The sequence below is a fragment of the Lytechinus pictus genome, chromosome 14 (genome assembly GCF_037042905.1).
Source record: "Lytechinus pictus isolate F3 Inbred chromosome 14, Lp3.0, whole genome shotgun sequence".
NCBI lineage: Eukaryota > Metazoa > Echinodermata > Echinoidea > Temnopleuroida > Toxopneustidae > Lytechinus > Lytechinus pictus.
Window position 1 is genome coordinate 2,490,639 of NC_087258.1, and position 19,378 is coordinate 2,510,016.

General features: G+C 34.7%; 1 protein-coding gene across 1 annotated transcript; it reads right to left on the reverse strand.

Moving 5' to 3' along the window:
• Positions 1-255: 255 nt before the first annotated feature.
• On the reverse strand, positions 256-10,402 carry LOC135156675 (golgin subfamily A member 6-like protein 22). The gene is made up of 8 exons (XM_064109625.1): positions 10,318-10,402; positions 8,845-8,901; positions 7,949-8,078; positions 5,525-5,614; positions 4,191-4,393; positions 2,404-2,446; positions 1,587-1,707; positions 256-357 (listed from the first exon to the last, which is right to left on the reverse strand). Exons 1-8 carry the CDS (start codon positions 10,400-10,402, stop codon positions 256-258), a joined length of 831 nt encoding a protein of 276 aa, XP_063965695.1.
• Positions 10,403-19,378: the final 8,976 nt, after the last annotated feature.

The following is a 19,378-nucleotide window of genomic DNA, read 5'->3' on the forward strand; positions in this document are numbered from 1 at the left end:
TGAGCCATGAATGTTTGCCTCTCTGATTCATTACACATTGAGGTTGACATTTTTCTTTTCTTTTTTACTACAACTGTCAACCTATTGTGCATAATCATATTGTGAGGGAATAAGCCCCATCTTTTTTTTTGTTTCTCTCTCTCTCTCTCTCTCTCCTTCTGTGATTGTACATTTATGTAATAGTATATAAATATAAGAATGTTTTTCAGTCTTGAATATCTGATTTTGGCAATATTGCATTTAAACAAATCAAACCTACCTGGCATATTCCTCCTGGAGTGCCTTCTCTTTCTGCTCCTTTTCTTTCTCAATCCTCTGTCTCTCCAGTTCTTCCTCCTTCCTCTTCTCCTCAATTTTCTAATAACAAGAGAATGCATACATGCAGTGGTTATTTAATAAAACTGTTCATAAAGTAAACTACTGGAGTATGGAATGCCACATATGCAACAAATGTTTGTTGATATTTCAATAGAGTTGAATTATTAATTTCAAGAAAAGGCATGTGTACTCTTCAAATTGCATCTGCAAATTTTGGGGGTTTTATGTTTACATTATTTGCAACTTTTACAAGTTTTGAATGCCAAATGTGTTGAAAATGTATTTGTTGATATTTCAAAATATTGGGGAAAAAAAACCTCATTCAAAGAAAAATGTATTTTGTTTATTGCTTGAGCAATTTTCGGTACAAAATTGTTGATATACATATACAACTTCAGCTGATGCAATTAAAATCATATAAGGTTTGTTTGATTTTTCATAACCATTCCATCATAGAATAGATTAATTTCTAACAAGCAAGTTCATGAAAGACTCCCTAGATTCAAAGTACTCTGTACAGGCAATCTTTATTTCAATCCAAATAGAATAGTATGCAGGATCCATGTTTCAGTATAAATTAAACTGCACACCCTATTATTTTTTTCTATTATGAGAATCTCTCAGAAATTTTATTAAATTGCATCAAGGAGTTATAGTTAGTTGTTAATCAACTGTAAAAAGAATAATAATGATAATTTGAAACAGCACATTTGCTGGAGCTAAACAGTCATAATTTTGGATTCTTTACTGCTTATGTTACTTACCTAATAAGACTTTTCTATGGCTTCAACCAGTAAAAAGCACACATTTTGTACAGTTGGTTTCTAGTATTGTAAATAATGTAGGGTTTGTTGAATATAGTCTTGTTTCATAACAGGTAGATTGTTTGCTTCAGGTTCTTGCAAATTATTTGATTGATGGATATGTCTTTTTTTATACCATGTTCCAGAACTTGTCGTAGTTTATACTTTTTGTTGTTACAATGTATTATTTTACAATAGGACCCAATTGGAAATAAGTCTTTCGGCTTTCATGCGTTATCCTGTCAAGGTATTCTTTAAATTCATTGCATTTCATATTACCTGTGTTATTCTTGACAAATAAAATCAATCAATCAACCCATCCAGAATTCTATTTTTTTCAGAACACCTTATTTTTTCACCTGTACAAAAGAAAAACAAATTGAACAAGGAAAGACGCTACACAGAATTCCCGCTAAAAGAATATCCTGCTAAATGTCTGGACTTTTGTCAATGTGTCTTTTTTACCTTAATGATTTCTGCTTGTGTTTCCTGTAAAGTTTGGATATCCTTCTCAGCAGCTGACATTGAATTGAGAAGTTGCTCCATTTCAAATTGCTTTGCTTGGGTTGAAACCTTTATTTCAGCACTTAGAGATAGTTTTACAAATATGATTGGGTTAAGGTAAGTAATTCAAGTAATGAACTATACTGATTGTCATTGTTTAAAAAGCATAACAATACACATATCCTCACCTCCATGAGCTCTTCTACAATCAGTTTGCTTTTGATTCATAGACTTCAAATATTATCACTGGCCTGTTAAAACGGTGTATCTCATTTTTTTTCATTTTGAGAGTAGCTCAGAAAAGATGGTACTTTAGAAATATGGTAATGGTGGCAAGATTTTTTTGTCTGAAAAAAGTCTCCTAATTCTTATTGGGAACTCTTTCAGGGCAAATAAGACTGCTACTTTTGTCTAAACTTTAGCTTGGTTTTTTTTGCTGTCCTCAAAGTTTTTTATTATTATTATTATTGTGAGATGCAAGGTTAAAAAAAATAAAAAATAAAAAGCAAGGACGCCAAGGTTTGTTTGCCTCTAAACATTATTTTTTATTACCTTAAGAGCCATTCAAGCTGCAAAATATCCCGCACGAATCGCTACTGGCTTTAAATATCAAATGTTTCTTAGAACTGGCAAAAGAATAAGAGTATACCCTCCCCCTTTCCAACTGCATAATTATTGTTGTGTCAAATTTGAAATTATTCATCAGCATACAGTATTGGATATCAATATACCTGGGGATCATTCCCATTTTATAATGGAGATGATTTTAAAAGGATACAATTTGATGACAAAATCTGTAATGCTTTGGAATGGTGACTCGTCTGCAATAATACAACAAATGAAGCATTATTTTTATGAAAATAAAATCAAAGAAGATATGCAAATATTACAAATAATTTTGAACCCATATGAATATAAAACCTAGTACATCTAGAGTGAATTTCAAATGTCAAAGGTCTAACCTTGATTAGAACTTTGATTAGAAAATTAACTGTATATTTGAATATTTGAAACATGTAAGAATTAAAAGAAGCCCCGTATCAGGAATATTATACATTTGCGAAATGCATGGTGAAGAAAAAATGCTGGGCAAAAGATTGAATTTTCTAACTATCATATATGTCAAACAATGGCTACAGGAATATGAAGCATTCAGCTTTCCCTGAAGCATCTTATAGGGAGTTTCATTGACCAATGTTGTAAGCCAATGAAATCCTTGCATCTGATTGGCTGAGAGCACATCTTGTCAATGAACATCACTGACAAGATGCTCAGTGAAATCTACCCTTTGGTTTTTTTTTATATAAGTATAACACTATAATGCATTTTTACATTCATCTAAAGTAGATGTAGAACTACTGAAAATTCTATTCTATAGAATGAAATGCACTTAGAATTCATTTTGAAATAATATTTATAATATTTTCCACTTCTGAAGCAAAAATACAACTATTGACTTTTCAGAGCTTATGGCAAAATTTTGTCAGTCAGTAGGCCTAGTCAAAACATTAAAACAGCGATCTTAGGAAATTGTAAGATTACAGTAATTATGTATTATGTTTCATCTGATGAACGGTAGTAGATATTCATAAGGGAATATAATATTTTCAAAATCTGAAGCAAAAATTTTTGACTGATGCCACTGCAGAGTTGATAGCAATATTTCATCTCCCAGTAGTTAATACATGGATAACAACAATCCAAAGTAGATGTAGAACTACTTAATAATCACTGAATTTTTATCAGATAGAATGCAGTGGAGATTCTTTTTGAGACTATATTTATATCAAAATTTCAAACAAAATTATAATTATTGACTTTTTGAAGTATATGGCAATATTTCATCTCTCAGTTGTCAAAATGTTGATTATATCGATCTAATTTAGATGTAGAACTACACTAATTTCTTATCATATTTCATTACATGAAATGCTTTGAAAATTTATTCCGAGAATTTTTTTTATTTTTTGCAAATATGGAACAGGCACTAAACTTTTCACTAATTATTTAGCAACATTTCAACTCTTGTTGTTTACATTATCATCAGTAGATGTGGAAACATTTTATCATAAAAATATGAAAACAATTTTCAACAAAGAGCTGTTTTCCAAAAGATTGAAATGTTGTATTTGAATGAGTTACAGGTATTTTAACTGACTTAAATATCGTTAATAGCACATTCAATTTTGAAAGGTTGCATTTTTTAAATTGCAATGACAACTGCCTATGTATTCGTCAGCAGCAGATCTTGACATATGTCATATTACTTTGATAAATTCTAACCAAGACCATTTTTCTGCCTTAAGTCTTTTTATCATCATCCCACAAAGAGAGTTACACTTCATGACTTGAGTACTTTTAAAAGCAATAGAATAACCTGCAAAGCACTGATTCAATGTGATAATCATTGGCTTGCTTTCCAAAGTAAGTAAATGTAACATCATTTATCTCTAGATGATTTTCTTTTGTTTTTCCTAAACATCATTTTCACTTTCAGTGTATCTTTACACAGAACAATCATTTATGAATCGTTTAATTTATGAATAGAGAATGACTAGATCTTACTGGCTAGGATTTCTTCCTGCAGTGCATTTTCTCCCTGCTGAAGATTTGCAATCTGAAGCCTGCCCTCTTTGACAGCTTCCTTGCGCTGCAGGACTTCCAACTGCCACTTCATGAGTTCCTTTGCATTCTCCTGCTGCATGTAGATCTCTTCATAAGATTTCCATACAGTGTCGTAGTGGTCCAATCTGCTCTGAAGGTTGGCGCTTTGAGAAAGTAATGGTAAAATAAATGATACATTTAGGCATCTTACTGAATGACAGTCCCCCGTTTTTCACACAGGAGTCCTGCAAGCGTCTTTTCATCACTAATGCTCACATTCACTATATGTGAAACGAGGAAGGCAGGAAAGCTGCATTAAAGGTGCACAGCACCTTTAAATCCTGCTATAAAGATGTGGCTGTTCTGCATTTCCAATTGTTTTGTCTTTTGATGAATGTGACCCTCAAACAAGTTAGTGATGAAAAGACACTTGCATGCAATTCCTGTATGAAAGACACAGCACTGGATCTTTCTTTGTAAAGCATCCTGAAATAACTATTAATGGCACTGATGACTGTCCGAGACATCTATAGTCAGTTTCATTAACAACTGTTAAAAGCCACTGAAATCAATGCATCTGATTGGCTGACTGCACAATTTGTCAGAGAATATCACTCACAAGATGTTCAGTGAAATCCACCCTTGCTGGTCTTTGTTAATATTTGAAACCTACACGACTGTATTGGGAATAAAAATATTCAGTAATCAAAACTTGAATAACATTTAACTAATATTATGGTATTGATTAGTAAAATCAGTTGTAAACTTACCAATACCAACGATAATGACAGATCAATACACAGATCTACCTATGTTAGGTAGTGTTCCATGGACATGTAATGTTATGAAAACTAATGCTACACTGTAGTACAGTCACAACAACCAAACCGACTCCAAATTGAATGATGATATGCCATTTGAAATAACGTTATAGCCTTGATCCAGGGTCAGGAGGGTAGGAAATAAATTTGTATTTTGATGGGCTATTTTTTATTCCAAAATGGGTTGTTATCTGATTTTGGGGAGCTATAATTTCTTTAATTTCAAAGGCTTCTTTTATCAGTGCGATATTAAAGCAAATACTGTATGCCGCAAATGCATTTCTCATTATTCTGCTTTATGTATAAAATGGATTTTCTTAACTTTCTTGAAGATGTCCCCCCCCCCCCCCACTGCATTTAGGGTCAGGTTAGGCTATCATGAGGGCAAGATTGCCCATCGTCTTCATAATGCTGCTTTGATCAATCTGGAATCGATTCCACCAGTGTGTTATGTATACATCAGCCAGCTCTTACTTTTCAATTTCATATTTTTCTGTCAGCTGCTGGATTTCTTTCTTCTTGGCCTCCAGATGAAAGTTCAAAACAGATGAATGTGCCTTCTGACTGCATAATAAAAGATATTAATAGGAGTGGGCTATACATGGGTCAAAAATACTTTTTTTGTAATATCAATATGACAACAGTTTTTTTTTATTCCTTGTAATGTATCTCAACATGAAATGACAATATTTTTTGTCTCGGGTCCGAGAAAAAAGTGTGCCGGGCCAAAATCCAAAATGGCCGCCAAAACCCCCCAAAATCACAGTTTTGGCCACAACTTTTTTATTTGGTGGTCAATTTCTCTGGTTTTGGTGTCTATTCATATGTTTTTGGGGGCAGGCAATTTGTTTTTCCTATAATTAGTACTTTTAAACCATTATTTGTAGAGTTAAAAGGTAATTATACCTAAATTTTCCCATTTTTGTAGCCTTTTTTCTGCCAAAAAGTAGGTTTTATCATCCTGGGGTTCTGGGATATTAGATGGTATGAGGTCAAAAATAGCAAGCAGCTTCATATAGCTATATTGCTTTTATTCCTCCACTTTGGGTTTTACGGATATTTGTGAAATATATCTAATTAAATGAAAAAATGTCAATTATCCATTGGGGCTATACAGTATACAATGTACTGTACATGCATACTGCACTGCATAAATGCATTGGCCACCATGACAGATAACAAGGCTTGTATAAACTATAGTGTCATAGAAATGAGCTCTCAGGTTTAGAATTAGATGCCTCAGAAATTGAAGATATGTTTTGTCTCAGAAATTGAGGACATGTTTTGTCAAATATGCTAATTCAGGGGGCGAAGAGAGGTAATTTACACTGTAGCTATTCTGGGCCCCGTTGCATAAAAATTTACCATTATGTTAACTTAATGGTAACTTGCATGCAATCCTTGATTCTGATTGGCTGTTGATCACCGTTACCATGATACTAGTAGTTACCTGACCCCATAAACATAGGCCAGTTAGACACCAGAACCAGGTTAAAAAGAAAAGCCTCCAAATGAAGAAGATATGGCTAAAAATGTGATGTACTGTACGTCTATGATATATACATATATGTGATATTTAAGTGCAATTTACGTTGCTGGTTTCATCATGTACATCAGCTGACAAGGAATCAAATTCACAATCTAATTCTAAACCTTTGAAGCTCATTTCTATGACACTATAGTTTATATACAGGCCTTGTAATATGCCATGGTGGTCAATGCATGGATATATGCAGTGTAGTATGTACAGTGCATTGTACACCGTATAGCCCCTATGGATAAATGACATTTTCTTTTATTTGATAAGATATATTTCACAAATATCCGTAAAACCCAAAGTAGAGGAATAAAAGCAATATAGCTATATGAAGCTGCATGCTATTGTTGACCTCGTACCATCTAATATCCCAGAACCCCAGGATGATAAAACCCACTTTTTGGCAGAAAAAAGGCTACAAAAATGGGAAAATTTAGGTATAATTACCTTTTAACTATCCAAATAATGGTTTAAAAGTACTGATTATAGGAAAAACAAATTGCCTGCCCCCCAAAACATATGAATAGACACCAAAACCAGAGAAATTGACCACCAAATAAAAAAGTTGTGGCCAAAACTGTGATTTTGGGGGGTTTTGGCGGCCATTTTGGATTTTGGCCCGGCACACTTTTTTCTCGGACCCGAGACAAAAAATATTGTCATTTCATGTTGAGATAAGGTAAAAGGAACACAAAAAAACTGTTCCCACAGTAAAACCAAAAATCACCCATTTATAGCCCACTCCTAATATTAAGATCAAGCACAAACAATAAGACAAGGTTTTGAGTATCATTAAAATTATTACCATTCTTGGAATGTCACTTAATTTTGTTCTCTCTACTTTTATGTGTGCAATGTTTCACAATATACATTTATGTGATTAAATAGCTTTATGCTTTTATCATACACTTGCAAATCATGTAATCTGTGAGAAAAACAATGAGGTTAAACAGTACATTTGTCTACTTTAGACAGATGCATCTTATGGTCAAATTGTTTTCCCAATTCATATCCTTCTTGACATATTAGTTTTTACTATTTTCATGTGCATGAAACCCAATCTCTTATTACTTTAACATGTCATTTTGTTATGATTATTGATATTGTATGTATTTTGTATTTTACGAGCCTTCAGCTGCAATGAAGTTTTCTTAATAAACCATTTTTTATTTCCATTTCAATATGCTGAGTTTTGGTTTTATACTTGTTACTTTTGCAAGTATAACACTGCCAACATTTCATCTTGTGTAAATTGATATTGTTCCATATCCATATTATTATGTAGTCAGAACAAGATCCATTAGAAATAACCAATCTCTACAAAATGCATCAAAATTCATTATGCCAAAATCTTTGAGTACCTTTCCTTCACTAGGTCCTTGTTCTGTCTGAATTGCCTATGGCTGCTCTTTATCTCCTCATCAATCCTCGACACATCTTCTTCCATTCTCTTAATTCCATCTTGTTTTTCATTTGTTGATTTCTCTAGAACTGGATGATCAATTGCAATGCTAACTAGTGTTATTTGGTAACTTAAAAGTCATAAACATGCAATAAACTTGATTGCCAATTGTGATAGTTTGATTGTTTGCAAAAAAATTTATTGCGGGGCCCAGGGAGAAGTAATCAATAGCAAAATGATCACAATTGAGAGTAACGGTGATCTCACATTCTCTGGCAAACTTCATTGCACCCCCATAATAGGGTGGCCTCAAGTGTGAGTTTGAGTACCAATGTTGGGGCTGAAAGTAAAAAAAGAACTGCTGCAATCTTGAAGGGGGAATTCACCCTGACATAAAAAGTTTGTTGTAAAAATAGCAGAAAAAACATTTTGAAATATTGGTGAAAGTTTGAAGAAAATCCATCAAAGATCAAAGATTATTTGTGACATCATATACAAGCAGCTGCCCCATTTAGAAATTAAAATCAATGTAAATGTTATTTGTATTGCTTTATGCTATTCCCCAGAAGTTGACAAGAAACCCTATACAACCAAAAAAGCCTATACAACCAAAAAAGCCTAGCAATTTTTTATTTCAAGAATACCTCCACTTTTCATTGCCTGTTAAGCAATGTTATTGTACATGTAACTTTAATAATCATCAGCGTACCGTAAATCTGTGACGTCATACTATTCAAGTGGGGGTCTGGGGGATGATACAATATATCATCCCCCCAAACAATAAGTTCACCTCTAGGATTTACGCCAGTGATTGTAATTGTTCACAGGTTTGCAGTTAACCCCTTGAATACTTACTCGCAATCTGCTGTTTTTCCTTCTCAAACTCCTGGATTTGTTGCTTCTTTTCAAATTCTAGTAAATTGAAAGCAGTATAATGAACATGAAATTGTAAAAATGAGCTTCATATCTATTCTGAGAATATTCTTCAGTGAATGTGGTCCTCATCTATGAAATATATACCCACACTAGATCTTTTTAAAGCTTTCTACAATAAGAACAATACATATTTTTTAACTTTTCACATCCCATATTATTACAAAACAAATAACGATATGCATATGAAACATGTATTCAATTCTTTGTTTATGTTCACAAAACTACTTTCAGATCAACTACTGATATCTTGATTAGATTTTAAAGTTATTATGTAAAGCTATTGGGGATACCAAATGGAATTATTTTCTACATCCTATACAAAAATGAATACATAGCATGTATCTAATTCTTCCGTTAGATCTAAAGATGTTCACAAAATTGTTTTTTTAAGATCTCAAGTCTAGACATCTACTGAAGATAGCCAAGACAGATGAACACACAATAACCTTTTTTATCTTCTTTAAAACAAGCAAGCACCAACTGAGGACAAGCAATTTTTGGCAAAAAAAAACTTGGGTCACACTTTTAAGGAAACTATCATATAATTTGAAAATAATCTTGAAAGTGCCAAACTTCTAGTTCTACTGCACGCAGAGCTGAAAGTTTCACCTTATTAACCACATTCATACACCCAAAAATGGTCATGACATACATGTATGATCCTGATACCAAATTTAATGTTTTTGGTATCAAATCAAAGAGAATTAAATGCTCCAAATAGCCTACTTACTTTACATTTTAATAGTCTCTACAATAATTTTGTTATGGATTTAAGAAAGAAGTTCAAGGTCTCTTATCTTGTAAATAATAGTACATGTACCATATTTTTGTAAACTGTCTGGATTTTGTGGTATTGATAATGGCAAATCCAATGGAAATACTCATTTTACGATTAAAAAGTTACACCTCTCCAATAGGATCAAGTGTCAGATTCAGTGAGTCAGAATACAAGGAGAAATTTTCAACAAAAAAAAAAAAATTAAAAATAAAAAATTCCTGGAAACAGACGGCTGCCAGCTGTCTACTCTAACTTTAAGTTTAGTCTCCAAACTAATTTTAGAGCCTATAACTATTTAAACTTTTTAATAAGGACTTGTCTTGGGCAATGCATGGCCTGCCCTTGCCTTGGATGGCCTGGGCTTGCACTGTTGGCGTGGACGTGGTCTCGACATCGGCCGGCATTTCCCGGCCCAGCACTGCCACTGCGGCGGCGGCGCCCGGCCCCTGGACTGCAAATGCGATATGGTTCTAAAATCCGGACCCAGCCCCATCCCGGTCTATCGTCCGATTATCGCTGCCTCTTTCATTTCTTTGTTCATCGGCCAGACAACCAGGTGCAGGGCTAACTGTTAAAATAATTCTCAATTCCCAGTTCTCTTTTTCTATACTTACCCAAATTGTGGAGGGCTCTTTCAAGCTCAACTGTGTCGACTCCAGAAATCAGGCTCTGGCCCTGGGATTTATAAAAGGAGGCCATTTTCCATCCATTACAAAGTTCTTGTAGTCTTCGTTCGATCGCGATCGCGGCGGCTGGTTCGCGATCGATCAAATATCGATAATCGATTGAGTGCACTGACGTGCGTGATTGATTGATTGATTGATTTTTTAGCTATTATAGTATAAAATGTAATAAAAAATATTCACTCTTGATTCTTTTAAAATATGCCTACTAGTTTGATTTTTTTTTTAAAGAAAGCCCCCCCCAAAAAAAAAAAAAATAATAATAATAATGATAAAATAAAACCTACATTTTTACTGAAAATTGTTACGAAATTCACCAAAAACTTTGTCCACGAAAACTTTGAATTTCATATTCTATGACAAACTCGGTCGCTTTGCTATCCCCAGGGCCCTGGGAACGATTTTTTGACTGGGGGTGCTGATGTGTGACAAGCAAAAAAAAAGTTTCACAAAAAAATGAAGGTCATTTTGGTCCGGAGAAACTTGACAAGCAAAAAAAATGGGGTTTCACTACAAAATAAAGGTCAGTTGATCGAGAAATTTGACAAGCAAAAAAATACAATAAATAAAGGGTTCACTATAAGAATTAAGGTCATTCTGGTTACATTTTCACACCTACCAGAATTCCATGGGGGTGGGCTGCATGCCTATGGAAAACAATACACGCTGCACCCGTAGGATATTTGGGGGTGTAAAAAATGGGTAAATGTAACCAAAATGACCTTAATTCTTATAGTGAAACCCTTTGTTTATTTGTATATTTTTTGCTTGTCAAATTGCTCGATAAAAGTGACCTTTATTTTGTAGTGCCCCCGCTTCCCATGCCCCCCCCCCCTCGGAAAAAAAAAATCTGCGTAAGGCGTTTCCCCCCTCCCTATATCAATGGTGAATGTTTTCTAGACGTGTGAAAAAAAATTAATGCATCGATCTTTTTGAAATATTGTGAAAACAATAGTGATAGTTGGAAAATATCTCATGAGTAACGTATTTGTAATTTACATTCTGAGAACATAGGGCCTATTCATCTACATACATCTTTTCATTTTCTATTTTTAAGCATTCTATTAATTCTTGTATATCAATATCTACAAACAGCAATGAAAAATTTATTTAATCATAAACTGACAAATAACGTCATAATAAAAAAAATCAGTAAACATGGTAAAATCACAAAAAAGAATAATTTATTAACACGCACGTATCAATTAAAATTTTCCATTACACTGCTAAAAATATTGGGCAAAAATTTGCCCAAGCATTGGTCTAATAGTCAACCCAACCAACTGTTGGGTAATAAAGGTTTCATTGAAATTGGGCAACACCATTGCCCAACAAAAGTTGCTTCTTGCTCAACAGTTGGGCAAGTTAATGTGTCAATTGTTGGGTATAATTATTTGGTCATTCGTTGGGTGGGTTGAAAATGGATTAATTGTTGAGCATTATGCTTTGCATATCAAATGGGGAAAACTTGCCCAACATTATCCCAACACGCTTCAGCGCATTGCAAGTGAATGCATGGAATAATATAAAACATCACACATGTCTTTCTTAGGAATACTTTGAAGTCTTTCTTAAACCTCAGTATGTAAACAAATAGTTTGCAACACTTCTCATGAAAAGGAATACTTTGACAATGATTTTCATAAAATAGTAAATACAACATAATAAAAATATGCTGTTTAGCATTGGTCTCATGCATGATCATTATATACTCCTTCATCCATTTAACTGAAAGTAATAATATTAGGAACTAAGAAACACAAAGGTTAAGTAATATTAATTTAATCCTTCTGCTTCAAACGCCCCCCCCCCCTCCCAGACTTGCAAAAAAATCTTTCATGTTACTAAATAAAAATTTCGCTCGCGCTTCGCGCTCGAATTGCCTGTTCGATGAGATTCATGTCTTGCCCAATAGACTGATATGGAGCTTAAAATATCAAGTTTTGAAGTCAATATACAAAACATATTTCATCTCGGACATCAAGCTTTCATTATTTTTTTCCCATTTACAAATTTAATGCACTCTGTGAAATGTCCGTTAATATGGTCTACATATCAACATTTTAAGCTCACGCTGCGTGGTCGCATCATTTGATTTTCCAAGTTCCTATTGTCTTCGTGTATTCCATAAAGTTATCAAAATATCAATTTTCAGATGTGACTGTCAAAACGTAGGCCTATAAGTTAGCGCTGGCTGCGCGCTCGCATTTGATTGGTGAGTAATCTATCAATTCTATAAGCAAACAAAAACTCCAGGCCTTTATTTTATTTAAAAATATTCAGCTCGCGATTCAGGCGCTCGCATTATTGTAAAATTGTATTAACCACTGTAATACGTATTCATAATTACAAAATGCTTAAAATTTCTAGTTTTCAAGCCTTAAAAACAACAACTTCCACACTGTCATTACGGATATTAGATAAATAAATAGGAAAATAACATTTTCATGAATTCCTGATAACTAAACTGGGTCTTTTCAGAATGGAATATCGTCAAGCTAAGGAATTATAGGAAGATAGTCACCATTTTCATATGATGACAAAATGTCCTTAGAATAATAACAAAAAAATATCAGATCGCGCTTCGCGCTCGCATCATTCATTAAGTGCGATCCACATCCACTTCACAATTTTCCTACACAGTACTTGAAATAGTTTTAAATTGACCCTTTTCAGATCGTAATATCAAATGTTTTCAGCTCGCGCTTGCATTATTGATCTTCATGATAAAAAAAAAACGTATTCAGAATGCCCAGATTCTGGGTCGAAATCGAGATAGCCTGCATGTTCTTTATTTAAAATATGCTTATCCAGTTTCAGATCAGAATATGAATAATTATCTGCTCGCGCTTCACACTCGCATTATTAATGATACCCAATTAACCATATCCTATTCATAATTTACAAAATATGAATAGAGTGTCCCACTTTTAGGTCTAAAATCTAAATTTTTCTTCCGCTCGCGCTTCGCGCTCGCATCAATTGTTTAGTTATACATACCTATCCCATTTATAATTACAAAAAGTGCTTAGAATGTCAATTTTTTAGGTCGGAATGTCAAAAAGTTTTAGCTCGCGCTTCGCGCTCCCATTATTGAAATATGTACCGTATTCGTGGATAGCTGTAAACAGTCCTTACCTGGGTCCGTTTCCGATCATGCTAGAACATTTATTAAAAATGTCTGCTCGCGCTTTGCGTTTGCAGTAATTATCTAGTTACATACGCATCTTGTTCAGGATCACAAACAGTGCCCAGAATGTTCAATTTTCAGGACAAAATATACATGAAAGATAAAAAAATTGCTCGCGCTTCGCGCACGCACTTTTTATATAGGGCTTATGAGATTATTTCATTTTTATGTTGTTTTATAAGAATAAAGCTAAGAAGTGACTGACCGGGGAAAATATAGGTGAAGATAAACCGGGCCCATCCCGCATTGGCGAAAGTCGGATCTGCCCTTGTGACATAGTATATACTCACACAGAAAAAAAATGTTGCCCCCCCCCCCTGAAAAAGCAAGGACCCCCCAGTGCCCCCCAGGAAAAAAATCCTAGCTACGCCACTGGATGAGGGTATGTGATTTCACATAACGATTAAACGATAAGGGGGACAAGTCTGGTATTCAGGAAGGTGGGTTGTGTTGTTACCCTCTCTCTCTCTCTTTCTCTCTTTGTTTATTCATACGCGAATGAGCCAAGTAAAAGAGCGAAAATTTTTACTTCCAAGAGCGACATTTATAAATTTTTAGAGACTTTTGAACGTAAATGTAAGATATGTAAAACATGCAAGGGATGGGGGGGGGGGGGTTAATGACAATGGCATCCCTTGAAAATATAACGAGAGAAAGTGGGGACCGGGAAGAAAATTATCGAAGTGCTCAGTTGGAGCATTGTATGAACTGCATGAACATCTACAACATCATTAAATTCCTCCTGAAAGGTTGTACTCGACAGTAGATAGGCTTCAAAAGAACATATCTCCATAATCGCTGCCCCTGTATAACACATATTCAATGACACAATAGAGCATTTTGTCATGATTGTAGAGAATATATAGTCAAATCAGTCTAAGCAGATGCGTCAATCCTGGAGGCAGAAGGCGTACGCTCCCATGAAAATTTCAAGGAGGGGGCAAGCAAATCGATTTGCCCTGCGTGCCAAAAAAATTACAACTTGAAAATTTTATAATATGCATTGCATATTACTTTGACATGAAAATACTTTTTTGCGTTTAAAAAATGTCAATTTTTCGGCGCACTTCATGCGCAAAATTCTGTATAATTTGGCGTGCAGAGTACATTGAAAATTTTGGGCATTGTTTTTAGCCCCCCCCCCCCCCCATCCGAAATATGAATCAACATCCCTGACTCAAAACTTATAAATTTATATGTTTTCAATAATTTTAGCCTCGGCCAGGGCGCATTATATTTATAGCGACCGGTCCATTTCTATTTAAAAAAATCCTAAATAATGACAAAAATTCAGAGTGCATTCGGACAAAAATTGACAAAATAAGGAATTAAAAGTTCAATTTGACAGGATTATAACTGTTATATAATGTTGGTGAAGTATATAGGGAGGTCAATTTGAAAGAAAAAGTTGCAAGGCAGTATATTGTATTGCAGGGGGTCATTGACTTGTTACTCTCCCAAGTTAAGAGAGCATACCTGTATCATGCATTTAGATGTTATTTAGGGATGGAGCGTGTAGCGAAAATTTCCGAATTTGAATTTTAAAATAAATCTTTGATTTTAAAGCGCTTGACGATATGTATTAAGGATGGCATTATTCAATACATATACGCATGAATGGTCTTCATATACTAGTATATCTACTTTTTCTTGGTGATTGATTTTTTTTTTGAGGGGGGGGGGCATGACTTAGCCAATACTTTAGTCCCCTCTTCGAACCGCGCCTGCCCAAAAGCATTCCATTTATTGCATGGGCGGAAATCTCTCCCAGAAGGTAGGGGGGACCAGGAGCAGATCCAGCTCCCGCCAATTTTTTCACGCATATTCTACCCGATCGGCCGCTCAAAGTTGATTTTTGTTTATTTCTTTGAAAGGGTTGTCCCAGTGGCGCAATGAGCCAAACATTTTGAGGGGCTTGATACGGCGTATCACGTAAAATTAATAAGAAGTTGCGAGCGAAGCGAGCGAGCAAAAATTTCAAAAATGTTCATTACAAAAATCAAAGTTTGTGATAGATTTTGACATGACATTTGAAAAATAATAGGCTTTATATTTCACCCTTATCCCTTTCCTTTTCTCTTTTTGTTTCTTGGTCGTGAAAAATTGGGGGTGGGGGCAAAACGCCGATGTCCTAACAGTCATTTGTATTAAAAAAAAACGTTAAAAAAGTGTAGTAATCTCATAAGCCATATTTAAATAGTGCGAGCGCGAAGCGCGAGCTGATTTTTTTTCTTCGAATTTCATGTATTTTGTCCTGAAAATTGAATATTCTGGGATATGTGTGTGAACAAGATGCGTATGCAGGGGCGTCGATCCATTTTTCAGATTGGGGGGGGGGGGCAAAATCATGAATCATTTTTCCAAAGGCGCTCAATCACACAAAACAAACAGACTCAAACACACACACACACACATATGCCTATATGTATATATATATATATATAGATTATATATACACACACACACAAACACACACACACACACATCTCACCAAAAAATTGAATTTAAAAAAATTTGAAAAATAATAGATGCGAGCGCGAAGCGCGAGCTGAAAATTTTTGATATTTTGATCTTAAAAAAAAGAATTTAATTGACGTTTTTAATAAAGAAGAAATATATCCAACAAAAGATTATTGCAAATCGAAGTGGGAGATCTTTTGAGGTATAGAACTGAAAACGGGACATTCTATTCACCTATTCAATCATGAAAAGTATGGGTTTTTGCTACAGAAATGATGCGAGCGCGAAGTGCGAGCTGAAATTTTTTTATGTTCTAATCTGAAAACCGGACATTTTGAGCACGATTTTAGATGAAGAACGAGTTGTGTATCTTAATCTTGCTTGCTGATTTCTGTGTAACATTACAATCTTATTTTATTTTTTGCACATGCGGAATTATTGGGGGGGGGGGGCAAAACGATATGGTTGCCCCCCAATATTTTCATTGGTGGGGCGGTTGCCCCCCCCCCCCCTGCCCCCCCCCCCCCCCCCATGATCGACGCCTCTGTGCGTATGTATAGCTAAATAATTACTGCGAGCGGTTCTGGCTTGATCTATAAGGGACCTGATAAGGACGTTTTGCAGTTAGCCATTAAGACGATACATATTTCAACTATTAAATATATTGAGAATTTTTTGACATTCCGACCTAAAAAGTTGACATTTTAAGCACTATTTGTAATCATAAACGGTAAAGGTATAAAACCAAACAATTAATGCGAGCCCGAAGCGCGAGTGAAAAAATTGAGATTTCAGACCTATATAATGGGACACTTTATTCATGTTTTGTAAATCATGAAAAAAGATGGGAAATTTGGTCTTTTCCTACATTAATAATGCGAGTGCAAAGCGCGAGTAGAAATTTTTTTTTATATTCTGATCTGAAACTGGATAATTTTAGCACGTTTTGAATAAAGATCAAGCTGCGTATCTTAATAAAAATGTGCGCGCGTGTTTTAGAGTTAGGCAGAATCTGGGCATTCTGAATACATTTCATTTTTTTATCATGAAAATCAATAATGCAAGCGCGAAGCGCGAGCGGAAAATGTTTGATATTCCGGTATGAAAAGGTGAATTTAAGCACTATCTAAAGCACTGTGTAGGGAAATTGTGAAGTGGATACGGATAGCACGTAATAAATGATGCGAGTGAGAAGCGCGAGCTGATATTATTATTACTATTTTGACCTGAGACCTGGACATTCTTGGCCTAAGGACATTTTGTCATCATATGAAAATGATGACTATCCTCCTATTCCTATTCTGAAAAAGCGACAATTTTGTTATTAGGAATTCATGAAAATTTTATCTATCGTATTTATTAATGTTATAAGCATAATGAGTGAGTGAAATTTGTTGACATTGAGTCCTGAAAACTGGATATTTTAATCATTTTGTAATCATGAATAGGATTTATGAGTTGATATATTTTCAACAATAATGCCAGCGCAATCGCGGACGAAATTTTTGATAAAAGGGGGATTTCAAGTAATTTGTTATAGAATTAATACCGGTATATAAAGAATCTGATGGACTAAACAGAGACAATATGTAGGCCTACTTGGCAAATCAAATAAAGCGAGCGCATAGCGCAAAAAGCTGCAAATAATATTCACACAATAAAACGGACATTTTACAGAGCAATTTGTAAATCAAACAAAATAATAAAAGCTCGATGTTCGAGCTGAAATATATGCATTGTATATTTCAAAACTTGATATTTTAAGCTACATATCAGCCTATTAAACACGATATGTATTTCGTCGAACAGGCTATGCGAGCGCGAAGCGTGGGCAAAAATTTAATATTGTGACATGACATTTATTTTCAAATCATTTTCCAAGTCTTCCATTGACCTTATTTTATTCACTTGTCTCCCTTCTCGTATTATTCATTTTCATTTTTCCTCCTTTTCCCCCTTCTTTTTTCTTTCTTTCCCCCTTTTTTCCCATTTTTTCTCCCCCAAAATACATGTATTATTTCGATTTTTATTGATGTATTTCTTTCCATCATAAAAGACCAAAAATAGTAAGGGGACAATTGATATTGTGTCCCCCCCTACTACTTTGGGTAGGGGGACGCGACCCCCCTGTCCCCCCAGGGATTTCCGCCCATGATTTATCGAGATGCACATAACTGGTGTCATCAATTTTATTTTCCTCCTAAAAATATCTTTTACTTCTTCATGGCCTATTAGGCCTAGATCTAGGAGATATATAGAATTAATAGCAGGAGAGCGGGGAGAAGTGGGACAAAAATAACACTCTGATCGTTTTCCATCTCTAGCTTTTTAATTATTCAGAATGACATTTACAGTTCATAATGGTAAATAGTGAAAATACTACATAGCCAGGTACTAGTATAACTTTAAGATATGATTAAAATACGATTTTGGAACACCTCTTGCGCGGGGTAAAGTGGACCACCCTTTGGGTAAAGTGAGACATAGGGTGGGGTAAAATAGGACAGTGGGAGGAACGTGGGACAGGCAAAAGTGATGTGTAAACAGAATGGTAATTAAAGAGAAATACTAATGTCATCAAGGGTTAAATTTGTAACACCACACAGATGATAATTTTAATCATAAACATCCAACAGTGCATGAAACAATAAACTCTAACTTATAAGCATAGGCCATTATAGTGAAAATACTGAGCTACATAGCCAGGTACTAGGTATCACTCCTAAACTTTAAGATTTTGGTTTAAAAAATGTGATTTTGGAACGCCTCTTGCGCGGGGTAACCCAGAAGGAAAAACCAGTTTAACTGGTAACTCTGGAAATTGGAACATCGGTTTACTGGTCTATAACTGGTCATACTGGTCCAGTTAAGATTTTACTGGTCCAGTTAAAAATTAAACTGGCCTAGAATTACCGGAATTTTATACTGGTGTAGTTTCTGGTGGTTGTTACTGGTCTCACTGGTATCCAATTTAAGCTGGTCTTTGCTGGTATTTTCTACTGGTCTGACTTGTCCTCGAACTGGTCCTCGTACTGGTCTTACTGGATCAATTTTATTATATGCATTTGGTTTGTTATATACCATGGTCAGTGAAATGTGATGGAAAAGATGCTAAGTAAATTAATCTTTCTGCTGTTATCTTAAATGTGATATATGAAATTAAACATTTTCATTGTGAATTAGTTCACAAACTTATTTAGAAAGTTTTTTTTTTAACTACAATGAGTGCCATTGCAAGGATATTCCATTCTAAATCCTGATTTTTCTTTTAAAAACAGGAAATATGCAAATGAGGTAAACCACGTGATCAGCATCATCAGAATTACTGGTATTACTGGTCTT

Bases quoted from the DNA above. Each gene is read 5' to 3' on its own strand.
- LOC135156675 (XM_064109625.1), bottom strand. From the start codon at position 10,402: ATGGCCTCCTTTTATAAATCCCAGGGCCAGAGCCTGATTTCTGGAGTC. The intron at 5,615-7,948 runs GTACTCAAAGAT...TTTATTATGCAG, and splicing joins AAGGACCTAGTGAAGGAAAG to TCAGAAGGCACATTCATCTG. The intron at 4,394-5,524 runs GTAAGAGCTGGC...ACTTTCTCAAAG, and splicing joins GAAAAATATGAAATTGAAAA to CGCCAACCTTCAGAGCAGAT.